The sequence below is a fragment of the Prionailurus viverrinus genome, unplaced genomic scaffold (genome assembly GCF_022837055.1).
Source record: "Prionailurus viverrinus isolate Anna unplaced genomic scaffold, UM_Priviv_1.0 scaffold_40, whole genome shotgun sequence".
Classification (NCBI taxonomy): Eukaryota; Metazoa; Chordata; class Mammalia; order Carnivora; family Felidae; genus Prionailurus; species Prionailurus viverrinus.
Window position 1 is genome coordinate 4406502 of NW_025927608.1, and position 19429 is coordinate 4425930.

Genomic DNA, 19429 nt, shown 5'->3' on the forward strand with positions numbered 1-19429 from the left:
CAGCCAGGTCACGATCTCGCCGTCTGCGAGTTCGAGCCCCGCGTCGGGCTCTGTGCTGACGGCTCAGAGGCTGGAGCCTGTTTCCGATTCTGTGTCTCCCTCTCTCTCTGCCCCTCCCCCGTTCATGCTCTGTCTCTCTCTGTCCCAAAAATAAATAAACGTTGAAAAAAAATTAAAAAAAAAAAGTATTTAGTTGTAAAAAAAACCCATATAGCATAAGATTTATCATCATAACCATTTTTAAATATATGGTTCAGTACTGCGTGTTAAGTATACTCACATTGTGCTATGGATCTCCAGAACTTTTTTATCTTGCAAAATGGAAGCTCTGTACTTACTGAACAAAAAGTCTCCGTTTCTCCCGCTCCTTGCCCCCGGTGACCACATCCTACTTTCTGTGTCTATGAGTTTGACTGCTTCAGATGCCTCATATAAGTAGAATCATGCAGTATTTGTCTTTTTGTGACTGGCCTGTTTCACTGAGCATAATGTCCTCAGGATTCATCCGCATTGTGGCAGGTGTCCGTATTTCCTTCCTTTTTAAGGCTGAATGATACTCCAGTGTGTCGTATGTCCCACATTCTGTGCATCTCTTCATCTGCAGATGGACATTTGGGTGGCTTCCGTCACGTGGCTGTTGTGACTAGTGCTGCTGTACACGTGGGTGTGCAAGTTATCTCAAGATTGGCTTTCAGTTCTTTGGGATATATATGCCCAAGTGGGGTTTGTGGATGCTATTGTAATTCCGTTTTTAATTTTTTGAGAAACTTCCATACTATTTTCCACATTGTTGCATCATTTCACTTTCCCACTAATGGGGCACTGGGGCTCCAACTTCTCCAGTTCTCTCCCACACGTTTTTCTTTCTTTTTTTCTTTCTTTATTTTTTGATAGAGGTGATACCTTGTGATTTCGATTTGCATTTCTCTAATGATCAGTGATATTGAGCATCTGTTCACATGCTTGCCCACCATTTAAAAAAATTGTAATGTTTATTTTTGAGAAGGGGGAGGGGCAGAGAGAGGGAGACAGAATCCAAAGCAGGCTCTGAGCTGTCAACCAGAGCAGGACCTGGGGCTCAGACCCACGGACCGTGAGAAAATGACCTGAGTTGAAGTTGGACACGTAACCGACTGAGTCACCCAGGCACCCCTTGTTTCCCTTTTTAATGTCATCTTTGGAGAGGTGTCTGTTCAAATGTCTATTTGCTCATCTTTAAATTAGATTATTTGTGTTTTTTTGGTTGTTGAGTTGGAGTTTTTTTTGTAGTCTAGATATTAACCCTTATTGGATACATGATTTGCAAACATTTTCTCCCATCCCGTAGGTTGCCTTTTCACTCTGTTGATTGTGTCCTTTGATGTAGTTTTATTTTGAAACTTTAAAAAAGATATTTATTTTAACTGAGTGGGTCTGACATTTAACATTGTATAAACTGAGGATGTACAGGTGTTACTATGATACATTTATATGTTGTAATAAGCAATATTTATCACTTGACAAAATTACTGTATAGTACTATCGTCTATATAGGTCATATCTTACTTTGGATCTCTATGGCTTATTTACTGCTTGTTACAAGTTTGTACCCTTGAGCACTATCAGTCTTATCCCCCCACTGATGTGCACAAGTTTTTGAGTTAGAGGTGTCCCATTTGTCTTTTTTTGTTTTTGTTGCTTGTGCTTTTGTTGTCATAACCAAGAAATCATCACAAAGTCCAGTGTCATGAAGCTTTTGCCCTGTGTTTTCTTCCAGGAGTTTTTTTTTTTTAATAAATTAAAAAAACTTACTGATTGATTGAGAGAGAGCGAGAGCGCATGCACCAGCAGGGGAGGGGCAGAGAGAGAGAGAGTGTGGGAGGGGTAAAGAGAGAGAGAGGGAGAGAGGGAGAGGCAGAGAGAGGGAGAGAGAGGAGAGAGAGAGAGAGGGAGGGACGGAGGGAGGGAGGGAAGGAGAGAGAGAGACAGAGAGAGAGAGGGACGGAGGGAGGGAGAGAGGGAGAGGCAGAGGGAGGGAGAGAGGGAGAGGCAGAGAGAGGGAGAGAGAGGAGAGAGAGAGAGAGGGAGGGATGGAGGGAGGGAGGGAGGGAGGGAGGGAGAGAGAGAGAATGAGAATGAGAATGAGAATGAGAATGAGAATGAGAATGAGAATGAGAATGAGAATGAGAATGAATGAATCCCAGGCAGGCTCCATGCTCAGCGCGGAGCTCATATGGGGCTCAGTCTCATGGTGGTGGATGACCTGTGCTGAAATCAGGCTTAACCAACCACCTGGGTGCCCCTCTTCTGGGAGTTTTATGGTTTTAGTTCTTACATTTAAATGTAACTAAATCCATTTTGATTTTTATATATGGTGTAAGGTAAGGGTCTAGCTTCTTTTGTGTGTGGGTATCAGTTTTCCCAATACTATTTGTTGAAGAAACTGTCCTTTCCCCATTATGAGTGGTCTTGACACCATTGTAAGCCTTTTAACAACTGCATCATGTATGTCATGGACAAACCCCACTCTCTTTGGTTGTGTTGTTTCCAGGTATTTGCTGTAATGTTCATGGAGGTAAACTTTGATGTAAGCATGTCCCAATGTATCGGTGCTTTTATTGCTTTGGGAGTCAGGTGTGGGGTTGCTGGGTCAGAGGGATATATACTTTCTGATAAATTTTGCAAGATTAAAATATTACAAGATTATTTTTCAAAGAGGCAGTAACACTTTCGTTTGTACCACTAATGTTTGAGAGCAATAGTATTTATTCTTCTTTATGTAATTCTGGGACAATTGGCATCAGGAAGGCCTCTCCCAGGGGAGGGATCACATCTATGGCTAAAAAACATAAAGATATTTCTCTATGTCATTATATATGTTAGTGCTTAACATTTAAATGCATAAAGAATCCCTATTGTAAAATTTCTATAATCTCAGGAAACCTAAGAGGAAAGAGGACTGACCTGAGTGGCAGAGTTCTATTAACTGGCACTTAACCTAAGCAGGTGCAATCAGTTGATGTGGAAAAACATGGGCTTTGGTGACAAATCTGGCTTCGCAGCCTGATGACAAGTCAGCCTCCCAGCCTTTTGGTGTACGATCCTGGGCAACCTCTCACACTTCAGCCTGCTCACTTATGAAGGGTGTCTGCGCTTTTGCTGTTGATGTTGAATGTGCAGATGACATTTTCGGGACTCCTATGCTGTCTCAGTTGGTTCTGCTGTAACACAGTGTAACAGACTGGGCAGCTTGTAAACTACAGGGATGTATCTCTCACACTTCTGGAGGCTGGGAGTCTGAGATGAGGGTCCTCTTCCAGGACACGTCTTGTGCCCTCACATGGCAGAAGGGGCTGGGAAGCTCTCTGGAGACTTTTTTATGAGGCACTATTCCAGTCATGAGAGCTCCATCCTTCCTCATGACCTAGGCACCTCTCAAAGGCCCTACCTACTCATACCATCACCTTTGAGGGTGATGATTTCAACCTGAATTGGGGGGGGGGGGACACAAACATTCAGACCATAGCAAATGTCATTTTCTATTTGTCAAAATAGTCCTCAAAAATAGACTGTTAGAGATAAAACTATGGAGACAGTAAAAAAGATCAGTGGTTGCCAGGGGTTGTGGTGAGGATGGCCGAATAGGCAGAACACAGGATTTTTAAGGCGGTGAAAATACTCACTCTGATATGGTAATGATGGATGCATGCCATTATACATTGTCCAGACCCATAGAGTATATAAGACTAAGGCTGAACCATAGTGTGAATCATGGACTTTGGGTGATAATGATGTATTAGTGTTGGTTCATCATTTGTAACAAATGTGCCACTCGGGTGGGGGATGTTGGTAACGGGAAGGCTGTGCGTGTTGGGGGGCAGGGAATATGTAGGAAATCTCTATCCCTTTCCCTCAAATTTGCTATGAACCTTAAACTGCTCTACAAAATAATCTCTTAAAAACAGTTTTTAAATTATTTTTTACGATCACCACAATAAGTCTAATTAACATCCTTTACCATGCACACTTTCAATTTTTTTCTTCTGATGAGAATTTTCAAGGTCTACTGTCTCAGCATCTTTCAAATATGCAACACAGTATTATTACCTACAGTCACCATGCTGTGTATTGTATCACTATGGCATTTTACTTTATATCTGAAGCCTTGTACTTTTGATCCCCTTTGTGCATTTTGTCCAGCCGTTCCACCCTCGCCTCTGTTAACCATCAATCTGTTTTCTGCATTTGTGACCTTTTAAAAATAAATATTCCATATATAAGTGAGGTCATACATTGTCTGTCTTTGACTTATTTCAGTTAGTGTAATTCCCTGAAGGTCCATTCATGATGTCAGAAATGGCAAGATTTCCTTCTTTGGAGCTGAGTTGGGTTAGTGTTGAATCAGCGTTTTCATTTTCTTCGGATAAATACCTATGGGGTGGTGTGGCTCGTCTGGGCCTAGAAGTGGGATTGCTGGATCATATGGTGGTTCTATTATTAATTTTTTGAGGAATCTGTATACTGTTTTCCAGAATGGCTGCACTAATTTACATTCACACCAACAGTGCATGAGGGTTTCTCTTTCTCCACATCCTTGCCAACGCTTGTCTTTTTCTTGACTTTTTTAATGGTAGCCATTCTAACAGGTGTGAGGTGGTATCTCATTGTTGTTCTGATTTGCGTTTCCCTGATCATCAGTGATGTTGAGCACCTTTTCACGTAGCTGTTGGTGATCCATATGTCTTCTTTGGAAAAATGTCTATTCATATTCTCTGCCCATTTTTAAATTGGATTGTTTTGCTAGTGAGCTGTAGGAGTTCCTTAAATTAAATTTTGGACATTAACCCCTTTACAGATATATGATTTGCAAATATTTTCTCCCATTCAGTAGTTGCCTTTTCATTTTGTTAATGGTTTCCCTTGCTGAGCAGAAGAATTTTGGTTTAATGTAGTTCCACTTGTTTATTTTTGCTTTTGTTGCCTTTGCTTTTGGCGTTGAGTTCACAAAATCATCGCCAAGATCAATGACAAGGAGCTTATTACCTATGTTTTCTTCTCGGAGTTTTATGGTTTCAAGTCTTACATTCAAATCTTTAATCCATTTTGAGTTAATTTTGTGTATGGGGTAACATAGTGGTCCAGTAGCATTCTTATGCATGTGGCTGTCCAGTTCTCCAAACACAATTTCTGAAGGATTGTGCTTTTCCCATTGTATATTTTTGGGTTGGCTTCTTTGTCATAAATTAATTGATCATATTTGCATGTATTTATTTCTGTGCTTTATATTCCGTCCCATTGATATCTATGTTTGTTTATATACCTAAACCACACTGTTTTGATTATATTTTACTGTAGCTTTGTGATATAGTTTGAAATCAAGGAGCATGATGCCTCCAGCTTTTTTGTTCTTTCTCAAGATTGATTTGGCTATTCAGAGTATTTTGTAGTTTCATACAAATTTTACAATTATTTATACTATTTCTGTGGAAAAAGACCATTGGAATTTTGATAGGGATTACATTGAACCTGTAGGTTGCTTTGGATAGTTTGGACATTTTAACAATACTGATTCTTACAATCCATGAGCATGGAATATCTTTCCATTTATTTGTATCATCTTCAACTTCTTCCATTAATATCTTATAGTTTTCAGTGTACACATCTTTCACTTCCTTGATTAAGTTTATAACTATAATTTAATGCAGTTGTAAGTGGGATTATTTACTTGTTTCTCTTTCTGATAGTTCATTATCAGTTCAGTATTGAAATGCAGCAGATTTTTATATATTGATTTATTGAATTTGTTCTAACCATTTTTTAAAAAAATGTTTATTAATTTATTTTGAGAGAGAAAGTGAGAAAGGGAGGTGGAAAGAGAGGGAGAGAGACAGAATCCCAAGCTGGCTTTGTGCTGTCAGTGCAGAACCCAATGTGGTGCTTGAACCCAAAAACTGTTGAGATCCTGACCTGAGCTGCAACCAAGAGTCGGATGCCTAACCAACTGAACCACCCACGTGCCCCCTAACCATTTTTTGATGGAGTCTTTAGGGTTTTCTATATATAGCATCATGTCATCTGTAAATAGTGAGTTTTACTTCTTCCTGATTTACATACATTTTATTCCTTATTGTTGCCTCATCGCTGTGGCTAGGACTTCCAGTACTGTTTTGGATAAAAGTGGTGAGGGTGGACATCCTTGTCTTTTTCCTGATCCTAGAGAAAAAAACTTTCAGCTTTTTACTTTTGAGTATGGTGTTAACTGTAGGCTTGTCATATATGGCCTTTCATTTTTAAAAGCTTATTTTGAGAGAGAGAGAGAGAGAGAGAGAGAGAGAGAGAGAGAGAATCCCAAGCAGGCTCTACACTGTCAGTACAGAGCCTGACATGGGGCTCGAACTCACAGACCATGAGATTATAAACTGAGCCAAAATCAGGAGTCAGATGCCTAACTGACTGACCCACCCAGGCTCTCCTTTATACGAACTTTCTTATATTGAGTATGTTTCCTCTGTACTCACTTTGTTGAAAGGTTTTTTTTTTTTTTTTTTTTATCATGAATGGATGTTGAATGGATGTTGAAAAAAAAGATTCTTTTTTTGCATCTGTTGAGATGATCGGATGGTTTTTATCTTTCATTTTTTAAGTGTGGTTTATTATATTGATTTGTGGATCTTGTTGATATTGAACCATGTAGCATCCCTTGAATAAATCCCACCCATTCATGGTGTATGATCCTTTTAATGTGTTGTTGATTCAATTTGCTAATATGTTTTGTTGAGGCTTATTGCATATGTGTTTATCAGGGATATTGACCTTTGGATTGGATTGGATTTTCTTTTCTGTGGAGTCCTTGTCTGGTTTTGGTATCAGGGTGATGCTGGCCTGGGAAAATGAATTTGAAAGTGTTTATTCCTCTTTTGTATTTTGAAAGAATTTGAGAAGGGTTAGTGTTAATTCTTCTTTGAATGTTTGGTAGAATTCACCAGTGTTTGTTTAGAGGAATAAAGTCTTAATTAAAAAAAAATAGACTATTACTAGGAAAGGTATAAAATATTAGAAAGAAATAAAGAAAATAAGTGCAGTGGCATTGCACATTTGGTTTTATTTTTATTATTTGCAAAGGAAAACTTGTGGGGTAACTATTCAAATAAAATTTTTCCAAAGGTTATAGCTATATTGCTTGTTACATGTTCTCAACTGTGATTCACTGCTGTATTGTACACGTATTTCCTAGTCATAATTCAGTCATAAAGAGGTTCTCTTTATATATATATATATTTTTTTTTAAAGTTTATTTATTTATTTAGAGAGAATACAAGCAGGGAAAGAGCAGAGAGAGAGAATCCAAAGCAAGTTCTGCGTTATCAGTGCAGAGCCCAGCGTGGGGCTTGAACTCACAAACCGTGAGATCACAACCTGAGCCAAAATAAAGAGTAGGCTACTTAACTGGCTGAGCCACCAAAGTGCTGTAAGTTTCTCTTTTTAGTAACAGCATTATCCATATATAATTCCCACAGCATTTAGTTCACCTATTTAAAGTGCATGATTCACTGATTTTTAGTATATTCAGGCTAGTGTGACTGTCTTCAAAATTGACATTTGAACATTTTTTTCCTCCCTCTTCCCCCAAACCATCCTCTTTGCCTATTCTGGATAGTTCATGTAAATGGAATCATATAATATAATATATAGTCTTTGTGACTGGCTTCTTTTACTTAGCATAATACTTAATACTTAAAAAGTTCACCTGTATCATGTATCATTAATTCACTAATTTTAATGGCAAATTAATATTCCATTGGATATTCCACATTTTATCCATTTATCATTTGATGGACATTTGGGTTGTTTCCACTTTTTGGCTCTTATGAATAATGCTGTGAACAGTCAGGTACAAGTTTTGTGTGGACAGCTGTTTTCATTTGTCTGGGGTGGGTACCAGGAATGGAATTGCTAGGTATTGTGACCCTGTATTTAACTTTTTAAGGAACTGCCAAATGTTTTCCAAAGCAACTGCACCATTTTACATTCCCATCAGGAGTGTATAAGGGTCCCAGTGTCTCCACACCCTCTCCAACACTTGTTGCTGTCTCAGTGTTTGACTGCAGCCCTCCTACTGGGGGGGAAATGGTAGCTTTGATTTGCATTTTTCTGATGGTAAAGGTGTTGGATATCTTTTCAGATACTCACTGGCTGTTCCTCTTTGGATAAATGTCTATTCAGATCCCTTACTCATTTTAAAATTGGGTTATTTCATCTTTTTATTATTGGTTTGTAATGGTCCTTTATGTATTCTAGATATACGTCCCTTATATAAATGATTGCAAATCCTAGTTCTCTCTTTTTAAGTCAGTAAGGGAAGGAAAACTAAAATGTATTAAGGGAACTATTGTGATCAGCATTATACTTAGGGCTGTAGAAACGCTAAAGTATAGAAATGATTTTTACCTTTTAGGACATTGGTTTCTTTGGAGATCCAAGACTTATGTGATATAATTGGAAAACAGCATAGAACGGTATATGCTGAATAGTATACAATCTTGGTCAAAAATAGTGTGAAAAAGAAATGCCCTGGGACTCTAAGGAACCGAGGTTCAAAAGTAACTGATTTAAGTCATTTATTTTGAGTAGAAGGAGCAAATGTTAACTCTTCAAAACAAGTTTTTAAAAAGACTATTTCCGTTTGATTCAGTTTCTTTAAAAAAATTTTTTTTTGTTTATTTATTTTGAGAGAGAGAGAGAGAGTGAGTGGGAGAGGGCAGAGAAAGAGAGGGAGAGAGAATTCCAAGCATGTACTGTGAGATAATGACCTGAGCTGAAACCAAAAGTTGGATGCTTAACTGACTGAGCCACCCAGGCCCCTGATTCAGTTTCTATAGAATGTAGCTTACATACCGTATCACATACACTTTGTCAGTCTTTCCTACTGTCTTTGTTTATCCATGTGTTCCCAGTACTTGGCACAGTGCCTAATATGAGGCACGTGCCCGATAAATATTTGTGGAATGAGCAAAAATCAGTATGGGCTGGAGCTCTCAGAGAGTGCAGCACCAGTTAAGCACTTTTACAGAGTTGTCACAGGTGGAAGATGTTAGGGCCGAAAGAGCAAGAGGCGGAGGGGAGCCCTGGGTGCCCTTCCCAGCTCCGCCGTTAACCAGCTCTCTAGTCCTGGCAGTTTTGGTCATATATCCTTGTTTTGAAGTGAGGGGAATGAATTGGATCTTCTCCTTCTTAACATTCTGAGGTTTATGAGCAGCATAAGCCTAAAACATTTAGAGCCAGCTGAAAATTCTCTAACAATTGAATGCATGATTAAGGTTTTGTGCTAAAATACCAGACATTAGTATCTGCCATTTGTGTAAAACTGTTTTAAAAATGACATTTATAATATTGAATGTACTAAGAAGATATTTACAAGGCAGTATCTTAAGGGTTATCATTAGTAGAATGTTGGGATTAATTTATCAATTTATTTATGTCCTATCTTCTTTTTTCCAAAGAAGATTTGAAGTGGCTATTCAAGCTAGTATCTTTTCCCCTAAGGCAAAAGGTTCTTAGGTGCTATGAAAATACATATTATTTGTTATTTTTATCCTTCAAACAACCTCAAACTTTTGGTGTTTCAGAGGCTATAATTTTTTTTCAGAGTCCATAAAATTTTTAAACAGGATTAGGAAAGGAGAAATGTTTCAGTAATTCTATTTTATTTAAAAATTTTAAAAATTTTAAGTAGGCTCCACACCCAACGTGGGGTTTGAACTCAGAACCCCAAGATCAAGAGTCACATGGTGTACCCACTGAGCCAGCCAGGTACCCCAGTGATGCTATTTTAACATGAAGGTCTAAAATTAATTGCTATTAAACATTAAAAAGAATGACTCTCTAATACAAACATTCTAGTTGAATTGAAATCTCTCCAACACTGTGCATTAAAAAAAAATGTTTTTTAACGTTTATTCATTTTTGAGAGAGAGAGAGACAGAGTGAGAGCAGAGGAGGGGCAGGGAGAAAGGGGGACACAGAATCTGAAGCAGGTTCCAGGCTCTGAGCTGTCAGCACAGAGCCTGACACTGAGGAGGGGCTTGAACCCATGAACCGTGAGATCATGACCGGAGTTAAAGTCGGACGCTTAACCAACTGAGTCACCCAGGCACCCCACCAACGCTGTGCATTTTAACATAAGGAGTCTTTTATGGGAGGCATGGTGCAAAATCTATGGTATTTAGGGATTAAATCAAGTATCCTAAATTGCCCAGGGGAGCAAGACATAAGCTCTAGGAATAAGCTGCATTCCTGATGGAGAAATAGGCATTTCCTCTGGCTGGAGGAATGAGATGCTCTTTGATAGCTGCACATAGAAAACATGGTCTGTTAGAATAAAGAGAGAAGATTCTGTGAAAGTGCTAATTCTCTGTCAGACCATTTTGTTGAGGTTGGGGAAGGACCGTAATGAGCTATAAATCCCTGCATGTGGACTTTATGATAAATAAGCCAGTGATATTTTGGTTCAAGTAAATGTTTTTTCTTTGTAAAATCATGAGTCTTGAGTCAACGTCATGCTTGAATTTCACACATTTCAGGTATCCTAACAGACTCCAACCGATTCAACACTGAAACTCTCATTTCTTCAGAGATGTTTAACTAAGCTCCATAGAAGTCTGAACATAACTGTGACCCATAAATCTAACCAGTCTTTGGCTATGGCATCTAAAATTTTTAAAATTTTGTTTCTCTTTCTTTTAAGTGTTAGGTCCTAAGGTAATTTTATACAAATGGATAGCAAACAAAGATATGACAAATCTGAATAATTCATTCAGTATTTGTATGTTTGTATATTAAAATCATGTAAATTAAAACTTATGTATTTTATATTTACAGTTGATAAATGAACTTTACTGGAACATATCTATTTTCTAGGTTTGGAATTTTATGACAAGCAACCCCTCTAGCCCTGGTAACTTATTTAAAAGGTTAAAATCTTTTATTACAGTACTCTGTATTAAGTACTGAATGTTTCCTAAGGAACTCAGTGTACTTCCATGTGAGTAATCTGATTTAACTAAGAAATCTATCTGAACCACAGTGTCCCTTATTGGTCATAAACATTTGTATCGATGTTTTATTTTAAGAGCTCCATTAATAACCTAAATAATAGTTTGGTTCATTGATAAAGCCAAACATTTTTTAAAGTAGGGGTATTTGGTGGGAGAGAAGTTGATACACTAACTTTTCAAAATTTGTTGTACAGGGTTAGCTGAACCATCCTTTGTTGCAAAACATGAAGATAGTTTGTTAAAGGATTTATTTCAAGACTACGAAAGATGGGTTCGTCCTGTGGAACACCTGAATGACAAAATAAAAATAAAGTTTGGCCTGGCAATATCTCAATTAGTGGATGTGGTAGGTGTGCATATCATTACATACTCAATTTCATACAGGCTTCCTGAGAGCATCATGGGTGCCTAGGCACTGTGTTGGGAGGCACGGATTACAAAGGAGAATGAGACATAGTCATTTTCCTAAAGGAACTCAGCAGGGAAGGATAATTATTACTCAATAGACATAGAAATATACTTTTTATATAACATTGTATATTAGAAATCATTTACTTGGTAATAGGTCAATTTAAAAAATTTTTCAAAAAATATTTATGTATTTTTGAGAGAGAGCTCACACAAGCAGGGGAGGGGCAGAGAGAGAGGGAGACAGAGAATCCCAAGTAGGCTCTGCACTGTCATTGCAAAGCCTGATGTGGGGCTCAAACCCACAAACCGTGAGATCACAACCTGAGCTGGAGTTGGATGCTCAACCAACTGAACCACCCAGGTGCCCCAAGTAATAAGTTTATTTTTAATAAGTTGAAATATATTAAATATTTTATTTAAAAAAATTTTTTTTAATGTTTATTTCTGAGACAGAGAGACAGAGCATGAGTGGGGGAGGGGCAGAGAGAGAGAGGGAGACACAGAGTTAGCACAGAGCCCGACGTGGGGCTCGAACTCACAAACCGTGAGAGATCATGACCTGAGCTGAAGTTGGTCACTCAACCGACTGAGCCACCCAGGCGCCCTGATATTAAACATTTTATATGGAAGTTTCTTATTAAATTTGTTTAAAGATATGATAAAAAGTCAACATTTTAAAGAGAAAAAGTCCAAGAGTAGATTTGTAGATTTTTAGGACCAAAAAGTATCTCAGATCATTGTTTCAATATCACACTTAAACTATACCAGAGATTTTTCAGTATGACATCCCCCAGGGAGTATCAGTTCCCTTGTAACTCGTTCTGACTGTCAAGAGATCCTTTCTATTTAAACTAAAAAGTTCATGCTAATTGTTAAATTAGTTCCTTCTTGTTCTGATCATGTCAGTCAATAGTTATTTCCCTGCTGAGTTCCCAAAACAGTGTGTGTGTGTGTGTGTGTGTGTGTGTGAGAGAGAGAGAGAGAGAGAGAAAGATTGTACAATAACACTTACAGGCATGCCTTTATTTTCTACATAATTTTTGTAGAGAATTTGGAAAGTGCAAATAAATACAAATAAGGAAATAAAAATTGACTGCAATTCTACCACCCAAAGATGCCTAATGATAACATTCTGCTGTTTCTCTTCCGGTTTTTTCTTTGTGTGTATGTTTTAAAATTGGAGTATTTATGGGGCGCCTGGGTGGCGCAGTCGGTTAAGCGTCCGACTTCAGCCAGGTCACGATCTCGCGGTCCGTGAGTTCGAGCCCCGCGTCGGGCTCTGGGCTGATGGCTCAGAGCCTGGAGCCTGTTTCTGATTCTGTGTCTCCCTCTCTCTCTGCCCCTCCCCCGTTCATGCTCTGTCTCTCTCTGTCCCAAAAATCAATAAACGTTGAAAAAAAAAGTTAAAATTGGAGTATTTAGACGTAATGAAGAATCTTTTCCCTTCAGTTTCTTTTCCAAAATTGAAAAATTTTAATTCCAGTTGACATACAGTGCTAGTTTCAGGTATACAATATATAGTGATCCAACACTTCTATGTATTAGTGCTCATTTTCTCTCCTGTTGTTAAATGAAGAACATTTCCCTATGTCATTATGTAATCTTCAAATATAATTTTAATGGCTATATGATATCCCATTTATAATTTATTTAAATATTCTCTTGTTGGCAGAAGTTAATTCCCAGGATTTCCTATTATAAATGACAATGATGAATATATTTGTACACAAATGTCTGATTTTCTCCTTTCTTTAAGAAAGGCAGTTAATGAATCAAAAGATATACTTTTTTATTTTTATTTTTTTAAAGTAAGCTCTATGCCCAACATGAGGCTTGGAGTCCTCTGCTCTGACCAAGGAGCCAGGCAGGCACCCCAAAGGATATACATTTTAAAAAGTCTAGTGTGTTGATGATGCCACCTTAATTGCCTCCAGAAAGATCCGTGAATATGGACTGTGTTGTGTCCTTCACCCTCTGCTGGGAGGTTTTCAATATAAGTGCAAGTAGGGAAGTAGGAGGATGAGTGGGGCTCCCTCTCAAAGACCTGTCTTTCCAGTTGGGACTATCAGCAAGTAAGTGGAGTGACTATAGGACATTGCAGGACTAAATTGTGATACCACAAAAATCTGGGGATTCAGACTTCGAATATTTAGGTCACTAAAGAACACAGGCGGAGGCCCTCGGGCTGGCCTTGTCTGGAGTGTAGGATCGGACACGTGGAGAGGAGGGTAACAAGGAGCACTATGATCTAGGCTGAGCAGTGAGACGGAGCCTTTCTGTTCAGCTGTTGGGATCAGAAGGTCACTGTTGGAAGCCACTCCCTGGGATCATCTGATGGGCGGTGGAGGGGCCTGCACTGTGCTTTCTCTCCTGCCATTTTTCGACTGGAGAGTTTTACCTCTTGGAAGAAGTCACTTATCCTTCAAGGCCCAATTTATTTGTCTGACTCTTTGTGAAATCTTTCCAGAGTTCCTAAGACAGTCTCCTCTGTTCACGTAGCCCTTTGCACTGCTGGCACCTGTGTGCCCTGGCATGGCACCCTCAGAGCAGGCTAAGCTTCATCCCTTGCTTCTGTCCCAGAGCCCAGAGTGGTTCCTGGCACATGGCAGTTGCTGAGTGAGTGGCAGATGTGACAGGCAACAGATGTGGTCACAGCAGTGCTTTAGGAAGGGCTGCAGGTCAGTTAAATACATGGCTTTGAGGAGTGAGAGAGAGAGGAGCTTCGGAGGCTGGTTAGAAGGCCAGGCAGAAGCAGGAGCAGGTCGTGACCAATGAGCACCGAGGGAGGCGTCAGATTTTGAAGCCTGAGTGGTTAGAAGAGAAGAGTGACGGATCTGGAAGATGGAATCAGTTGCTGTGGGGTAGGACAGGGAAGATGATGCTCTCCGCTGTGATGGCAGGTGATTGTGCCACATTCCTGAGGCCCTTGGAAAGTCAGTGCTGGCTCTGTGGGCGGAGAGGAGCTGAGGGTGTCAGTGTGGAGACCCTGGCCCAGCTGAGCATCGAAAACTTTGGACTGAGGAGTTTTAAAGTGAGCAGGGAATGCAGGCAAGTTGATCCCCGAGGAACATTCACAGAAGGTGGTGAAGGAAGGATGAGCCCAGAACAGAAGTCGGGGATGGGTTGCTTCCTGTGAGAAGAGTCCAGGACATGTTAAGGTCAGTGACGATGAGAGAGAAAGAGGACAAGAGCAGAGGGAGAGGAGGCGAGGGCCCTGGACGTGGAGAGTAGAAGCTTCATGTCCCTTTAATTGTGAAGCTCTTACCCCTCTGGCTTGTGGTCATGTTTGGGGGCTCCTCCTCAAAGTTCGCTCAGATTCCTGCCTCATTTCCTACATGTTCGAACTCTCTCTGTCTCTCAAATCCCCACGCTGGCTTGCTTGTTGGATGCTAGTTTTATGGTCAGGTTAAAAAATCTATTCGGGGTTTAAAAAAACCCCTAAAACTTTTCTGCTCTACTTACGTGTGGGCACATCTCTGTGTTAATGTGCCTCGTCCTCTTGGGTGCAGTCCTGCGTTTGTCCTTCGTCCTAGGTTTTGTTTTGGTTTTGTTTTTTTGCATCCTGCATTGTGCTGAGCACATTATAGGTGCTTGGGAGACACCTGAGGTCACCTTAAGTTAGGCTGTATCCCCTAAGGTAGTGGCTAACCCTCACATCTGGGGCCAGTTGTGAACTTAGGTATTGTTCTTGTATCTGTGTTCCTGTTGAGGATACTAAGTATTGACTGGGTCCTACTCCATAGTGCAAAATTTATGTGTGTTCACATTTTTCTGGGGAAAAGGTGTATAATTTTCATGAGCTTCTCAAAGATGACCTATTGCCTTACAGCGTCACAGGTAATAAGCATACCGGAACTTTCCTAATTGTTAATGCCTCTGCTTAGAACTTTTGCCTACTAGGAATATTCTGATGCAGAGGTCAGCACTTTCTCTGGATGGCGTGTGCCTTTGGGATAGACAGTAGAGCTGGTGGCACAGAGTTTAAACTCAGGAGCTTTGAAGTCTAACATTAGTTCTACTACCAATTGGTGGAGTGATTTTAGGCAAGTTGCCTCATTGTGCTAGTTTCTTTTTGCAGAATGAATGATTTAAGTAGATGAGATCTATAGGTCCTTTTCAGCTCTAGTGTTTTACTCAAGGACAATTGCCCTTTGGAACCACAGTGTAAGAGTGATGGCCATGCTGTATTTCCTAGTAATTGTTCCCATGTAGGGATGTCACAGATGTCTTTATCTCAAGGGATGTGCTTCCTCCGTCTTCCTTCTTTCTCCTGGGCCACTTATGTGTTTTGGAATGAGCCATCTAAACCTCTGTCCTCTGTCCCCGGCTATGGGGATTGCCTCATCCTTCTGTGGGTCTGTCCTGCCCACGGTGGAATTGTGTTTGGTCATCATGATGGTCTTGTACTGGTCCAATTGGCTCCATGATATTTCAGTAAAATGTAATGGAAGAGCTATCTTTTTTTTTTTTAATTTTTATTTTTTAATGTTTATTTTTGACAGAGAGAGAGAGAGAGAGAGAGAGAGAGAGAGAGAGAGAGAATGAGTGGGGGAGGGGCAGAGAGAGAGGGGAGACACAGAGTCTGAAGCAGGCTCCAGGCTTTGAGCTGTCAGCACAGAGCCCGACACGGGGCTCGAACCCATGAACCGTGAGATCATGACCTGAGCCGAAGTCGGACGCTTAACCGACTGAGCCCCCCAGGCGTCCTGAGCTGTCTCTTTAATTAGGCCTTGAGAATTCAGTGAAAAACTGGTCTTAGCAAAGATACAATGGCAGAAAGGTGTAAGTAGCAAATATCAAAGACCCCAGTTTTCTAGAAAAGCAGGCTGTGAAAGCTTATGAAGCTGCCACTCCGGACAGTGGCCCCAGTATTTTTTTTCTACATAGCAGCTCCTCAGAGATTCAAATCCCTGCCTCAGCAGAGGAACATAACTGCAAGTTACAGTCCTGCAGGAAGGCACAGAAACAGTGTATCTCTCATTCTGATGTGCACACTCTTCCACATTTCAGCACTTCTGAAATCAAGATGTGTATTATAATTAATGGCAACTTAAAATTCATTGTCAGCCTTTTCCTTTCTTAGTGCCAAGTACATAAACTAATGTGCGCGCCTGTTTCTTAGATTGTATCTTAGATTTCAGGATGTAGAGTGGGAGTGTATGAATGTTAGATCTAATGCCAGCGGTGTACTGCAGGGCGGTTCAGCTGAAATTCAGAGCATCTGGAAAGGGATAATGTGAAATTAGGCTGGAAAAATGATCCTGCGTTTCCAGAGAGCTGCACCTATGAACAGGATATAGGTACTATATGGACAGGCATGTTTGTGTAAAACTGTGAAAATTCGTATTTGAAGAAGTATTGCTTCTGTCCTTGAAATAATCAGCCTTATTTAAATTTTTGTTTCACAGGATGAGAAAAATCAGTTAATGACAACGAATGTCTGGTTGAAACAGGTATGTATGAAGCTCAGAAGGCACCTGACTGATCACGGGTGCTGTTGTGCCTGTAGGGTTTGCAGCGCAAAGAAACACGAGCATGTGGTCTTGGTGGATTGGCAGGATGCAGAGGGTTGAGGGTGGGTGGGGTTCTCGTATTCGTTCAGGCAATGCTGGAGTGGCTGCCGTCTGCCAGACGCTGTTCTGGGCACTGGGGAAACAGGCAACAAAACGGACAGAAGTCCCCGCTGGCAAGAACTTCATTCGAGTTGGGAAGAGGAACAGGTAAGCTGTTACAGTACCTCGGAAGTAGACAGGCTTGGAGAAGAACACATTCGGTGTGGGTAGAGGTGAGCAGGGGTGTGTAGATGAGGTCAGAGAAGCAGTGGCAAGCCAGCGGTGTAGCGAGCATCTAGGCCTCTGTGAGGATTGTGGTGTTTACTTGGAGCTGGATGGGAATGGGCGATGAATTAGTTTTACATTCGTAGCCCCTTTTTAGAAAAGACTGCTTTTTCTTCGATGCCATCATAGCTTTGTCCTCAGCTGCTGTTATGTGCTTCCCTTTGCTCTTTCTTTATCATCCCTAATTTTAGTACCTGCTGCCAGTTCCCTGACTCTAACTCCTACAAGGCTTGTATGGTTTTCTTGGTGTGCGAGTCCTAACTTGACGCGATCACAGAATTGTCACTATGTGGAGCGTGGACAAGGTGTTTAAATGTGGACTATGTAATAAATCCAATTCCCCTGGCAGGCACCAGTCCAGCCAATGACAATGCACCTGGAAAAGACAATGGAAAAGGTTTAAGGCCTTAAACCTGGACCTTAGATGCCCCTGGCTTTGGCTCCTGGGTGTGGCCAGTTGGTGTGAGAGGAGGTGCTGAACAGAGCTGTGAACACACCCATGGCGCACACCTGTGTCTCAGGAGGACCGGGGCTGGAGTCACCACACGGGGGCAGGGCTATGCTTCTGTACTCTTAAGAAGGACTTGGAGGTGAATTTTCTCTGTGGCGAGTAGAGATGATTTTATGTCTAGGATTTCTGGACTTGGCATAAAGAGTATAGTTTTTATGACTTATGACTCAATTTCATCGAAACTGAGCCTGTTGTCTTTGCTCTGCAGGAGTGGATAGATGTAAAGTTAAGATGGCGCCCTGGCGACTATGGCGGAATAAAAGTTATACGCGTCCCTTCGGACTCTCTCTGGACCCCAGACATTGTTTTGTTTGATAAGTAAGTTTTTATTTACTAAATATTACTTTATGTTTTCAAAAGAAAATGCTTGTATATTAGCCACTAGTCATTTTTCTTCCTTCTGAAAATTGTTTACGTATAAAATCAAAAGACTTGATCTGTGTTCTGTTGTGAACCTCCAAGTAGGTTCTTTGGGTCCTCTCCTGTTTTTGGTGTCTTGTTTCCTGATCATAAAAGTGTTCTTTGCTTTACAAAACGTGTAAAACATTTGGGAAGTCTAGAAAGGTGTAAAATTGGGGGAGGGGTGTCACCTATAATCAGTCCCATTATTCATTCCAGCATTAGAGGCAGCCATTTGCACGAGCTCACACATAGAACTTACGCTGTGCCTGGCCGCATGGGCAGTACCTTTCTGCTTTATTCATTTGATTCCCAACAGTACCTTTAAAATGGCATTTCTGACAGATGAGGAAACAGGTGAGGGCATTATAACCTTGTCCAACAGGTGAGGGCATTATAACCTTGTCCAAGGTCGCACAGTTTGCATGTGGCAGGGTGGGGTTCACACTAGGGCAGCCCGACATCCCTATTTATCCTCCTATTTAATAGACTGTATATTTGGCAGATTGCCTTCAAGATTTTGGGGGTGTTTAAAAAATAGTTGAAGTCATACTTTATGTTCAAAGGTGCATCCTTCTAATTTTGCTTAAATACTGTATTATGATTATCCCATGATGAGGAATGTTGAGTGAACTCATCTTTATAGGCACCCTACCTAGGTGTACTTTGAGGATGGTTTTTAACTTGGGGAAAGGATGATTCTGGGTGTGAGTTTCATTTTTTTCTAGGACAAACCCAGGGTAAATCTTGGGAATTTGTGCTTATCCTAAAGCATTTTGTATTATTTGCAAGCAGGCATTTGGCATGAAGACAGAGCAAATGCTGTGTGAAAAATATTAGTCTCTAAACACCTTTTTCCTCCATGTTTCTCAATAGGTAAAGAGGAAACAAAACTATAAGGTAGCAGGATATAGCTTCCCAGAGCACCATTTTACTCTAGGTCGTAGTAAACATTTTTTTTTTTTAAGTTTATTTATTTGTTTTGAGAGAGCGCACACATGTGAGTGGGGCAGGGGCAGAGAGAGAGAGAGAGGGAGAGAGAGAATCCCAAGCAGGCTTTGCACTGTCAGTGCAGAGCCTGATGCAGGGCTTGAGCTTGCGCATTGGGAGATCCTGACCTGAGCTGAAATCAAGAGCCCAACGCTTAACTGACTTGAGCCATTGAGGCGCCCCAGTCTCTGAAAAACATTTTTACATAAACATGAGTGTATAAAAGAGTAGTGTGCAAAAGTCACATG

The 19429-nt window shown here is 40.5% G+C and overlaps 1 protein-coding gene across 5 annotated transcripts in view; it reads left to right on the forward strand.

The window, feature by feature from the left end:
- CHRNA5 (cholinergic receptor nicotinic alpha 5 subunit) overlaps positions 1-19429 on the forward strand; it is a 55672-nt gene that overhangs the window by 30262 nt on the left and 5981 nt on the right. For all 5 annotated transcript variants that reach the window (XR_007149626.1, XM_047846700.1, XM_047846701.1 and 2 more), the window contains 3 exons: positions 11228-11379; positions 16853-16897; positions 18001-18110. Coding sequence is in view for 4 of the 5 variants with exons in the window: in XM_047846700.1 (XP_047702656.1) it covers positions 11228-11379; positions 16853-16897; positions 18001-18110 (307 nt within the window). In the remaining variant the exon portion in view is untranslated. The remainder of the gene's footprint in view (positions 1-11227; positions 11380-16852; positions 16898-18000; positions 18111-19429) is intronic.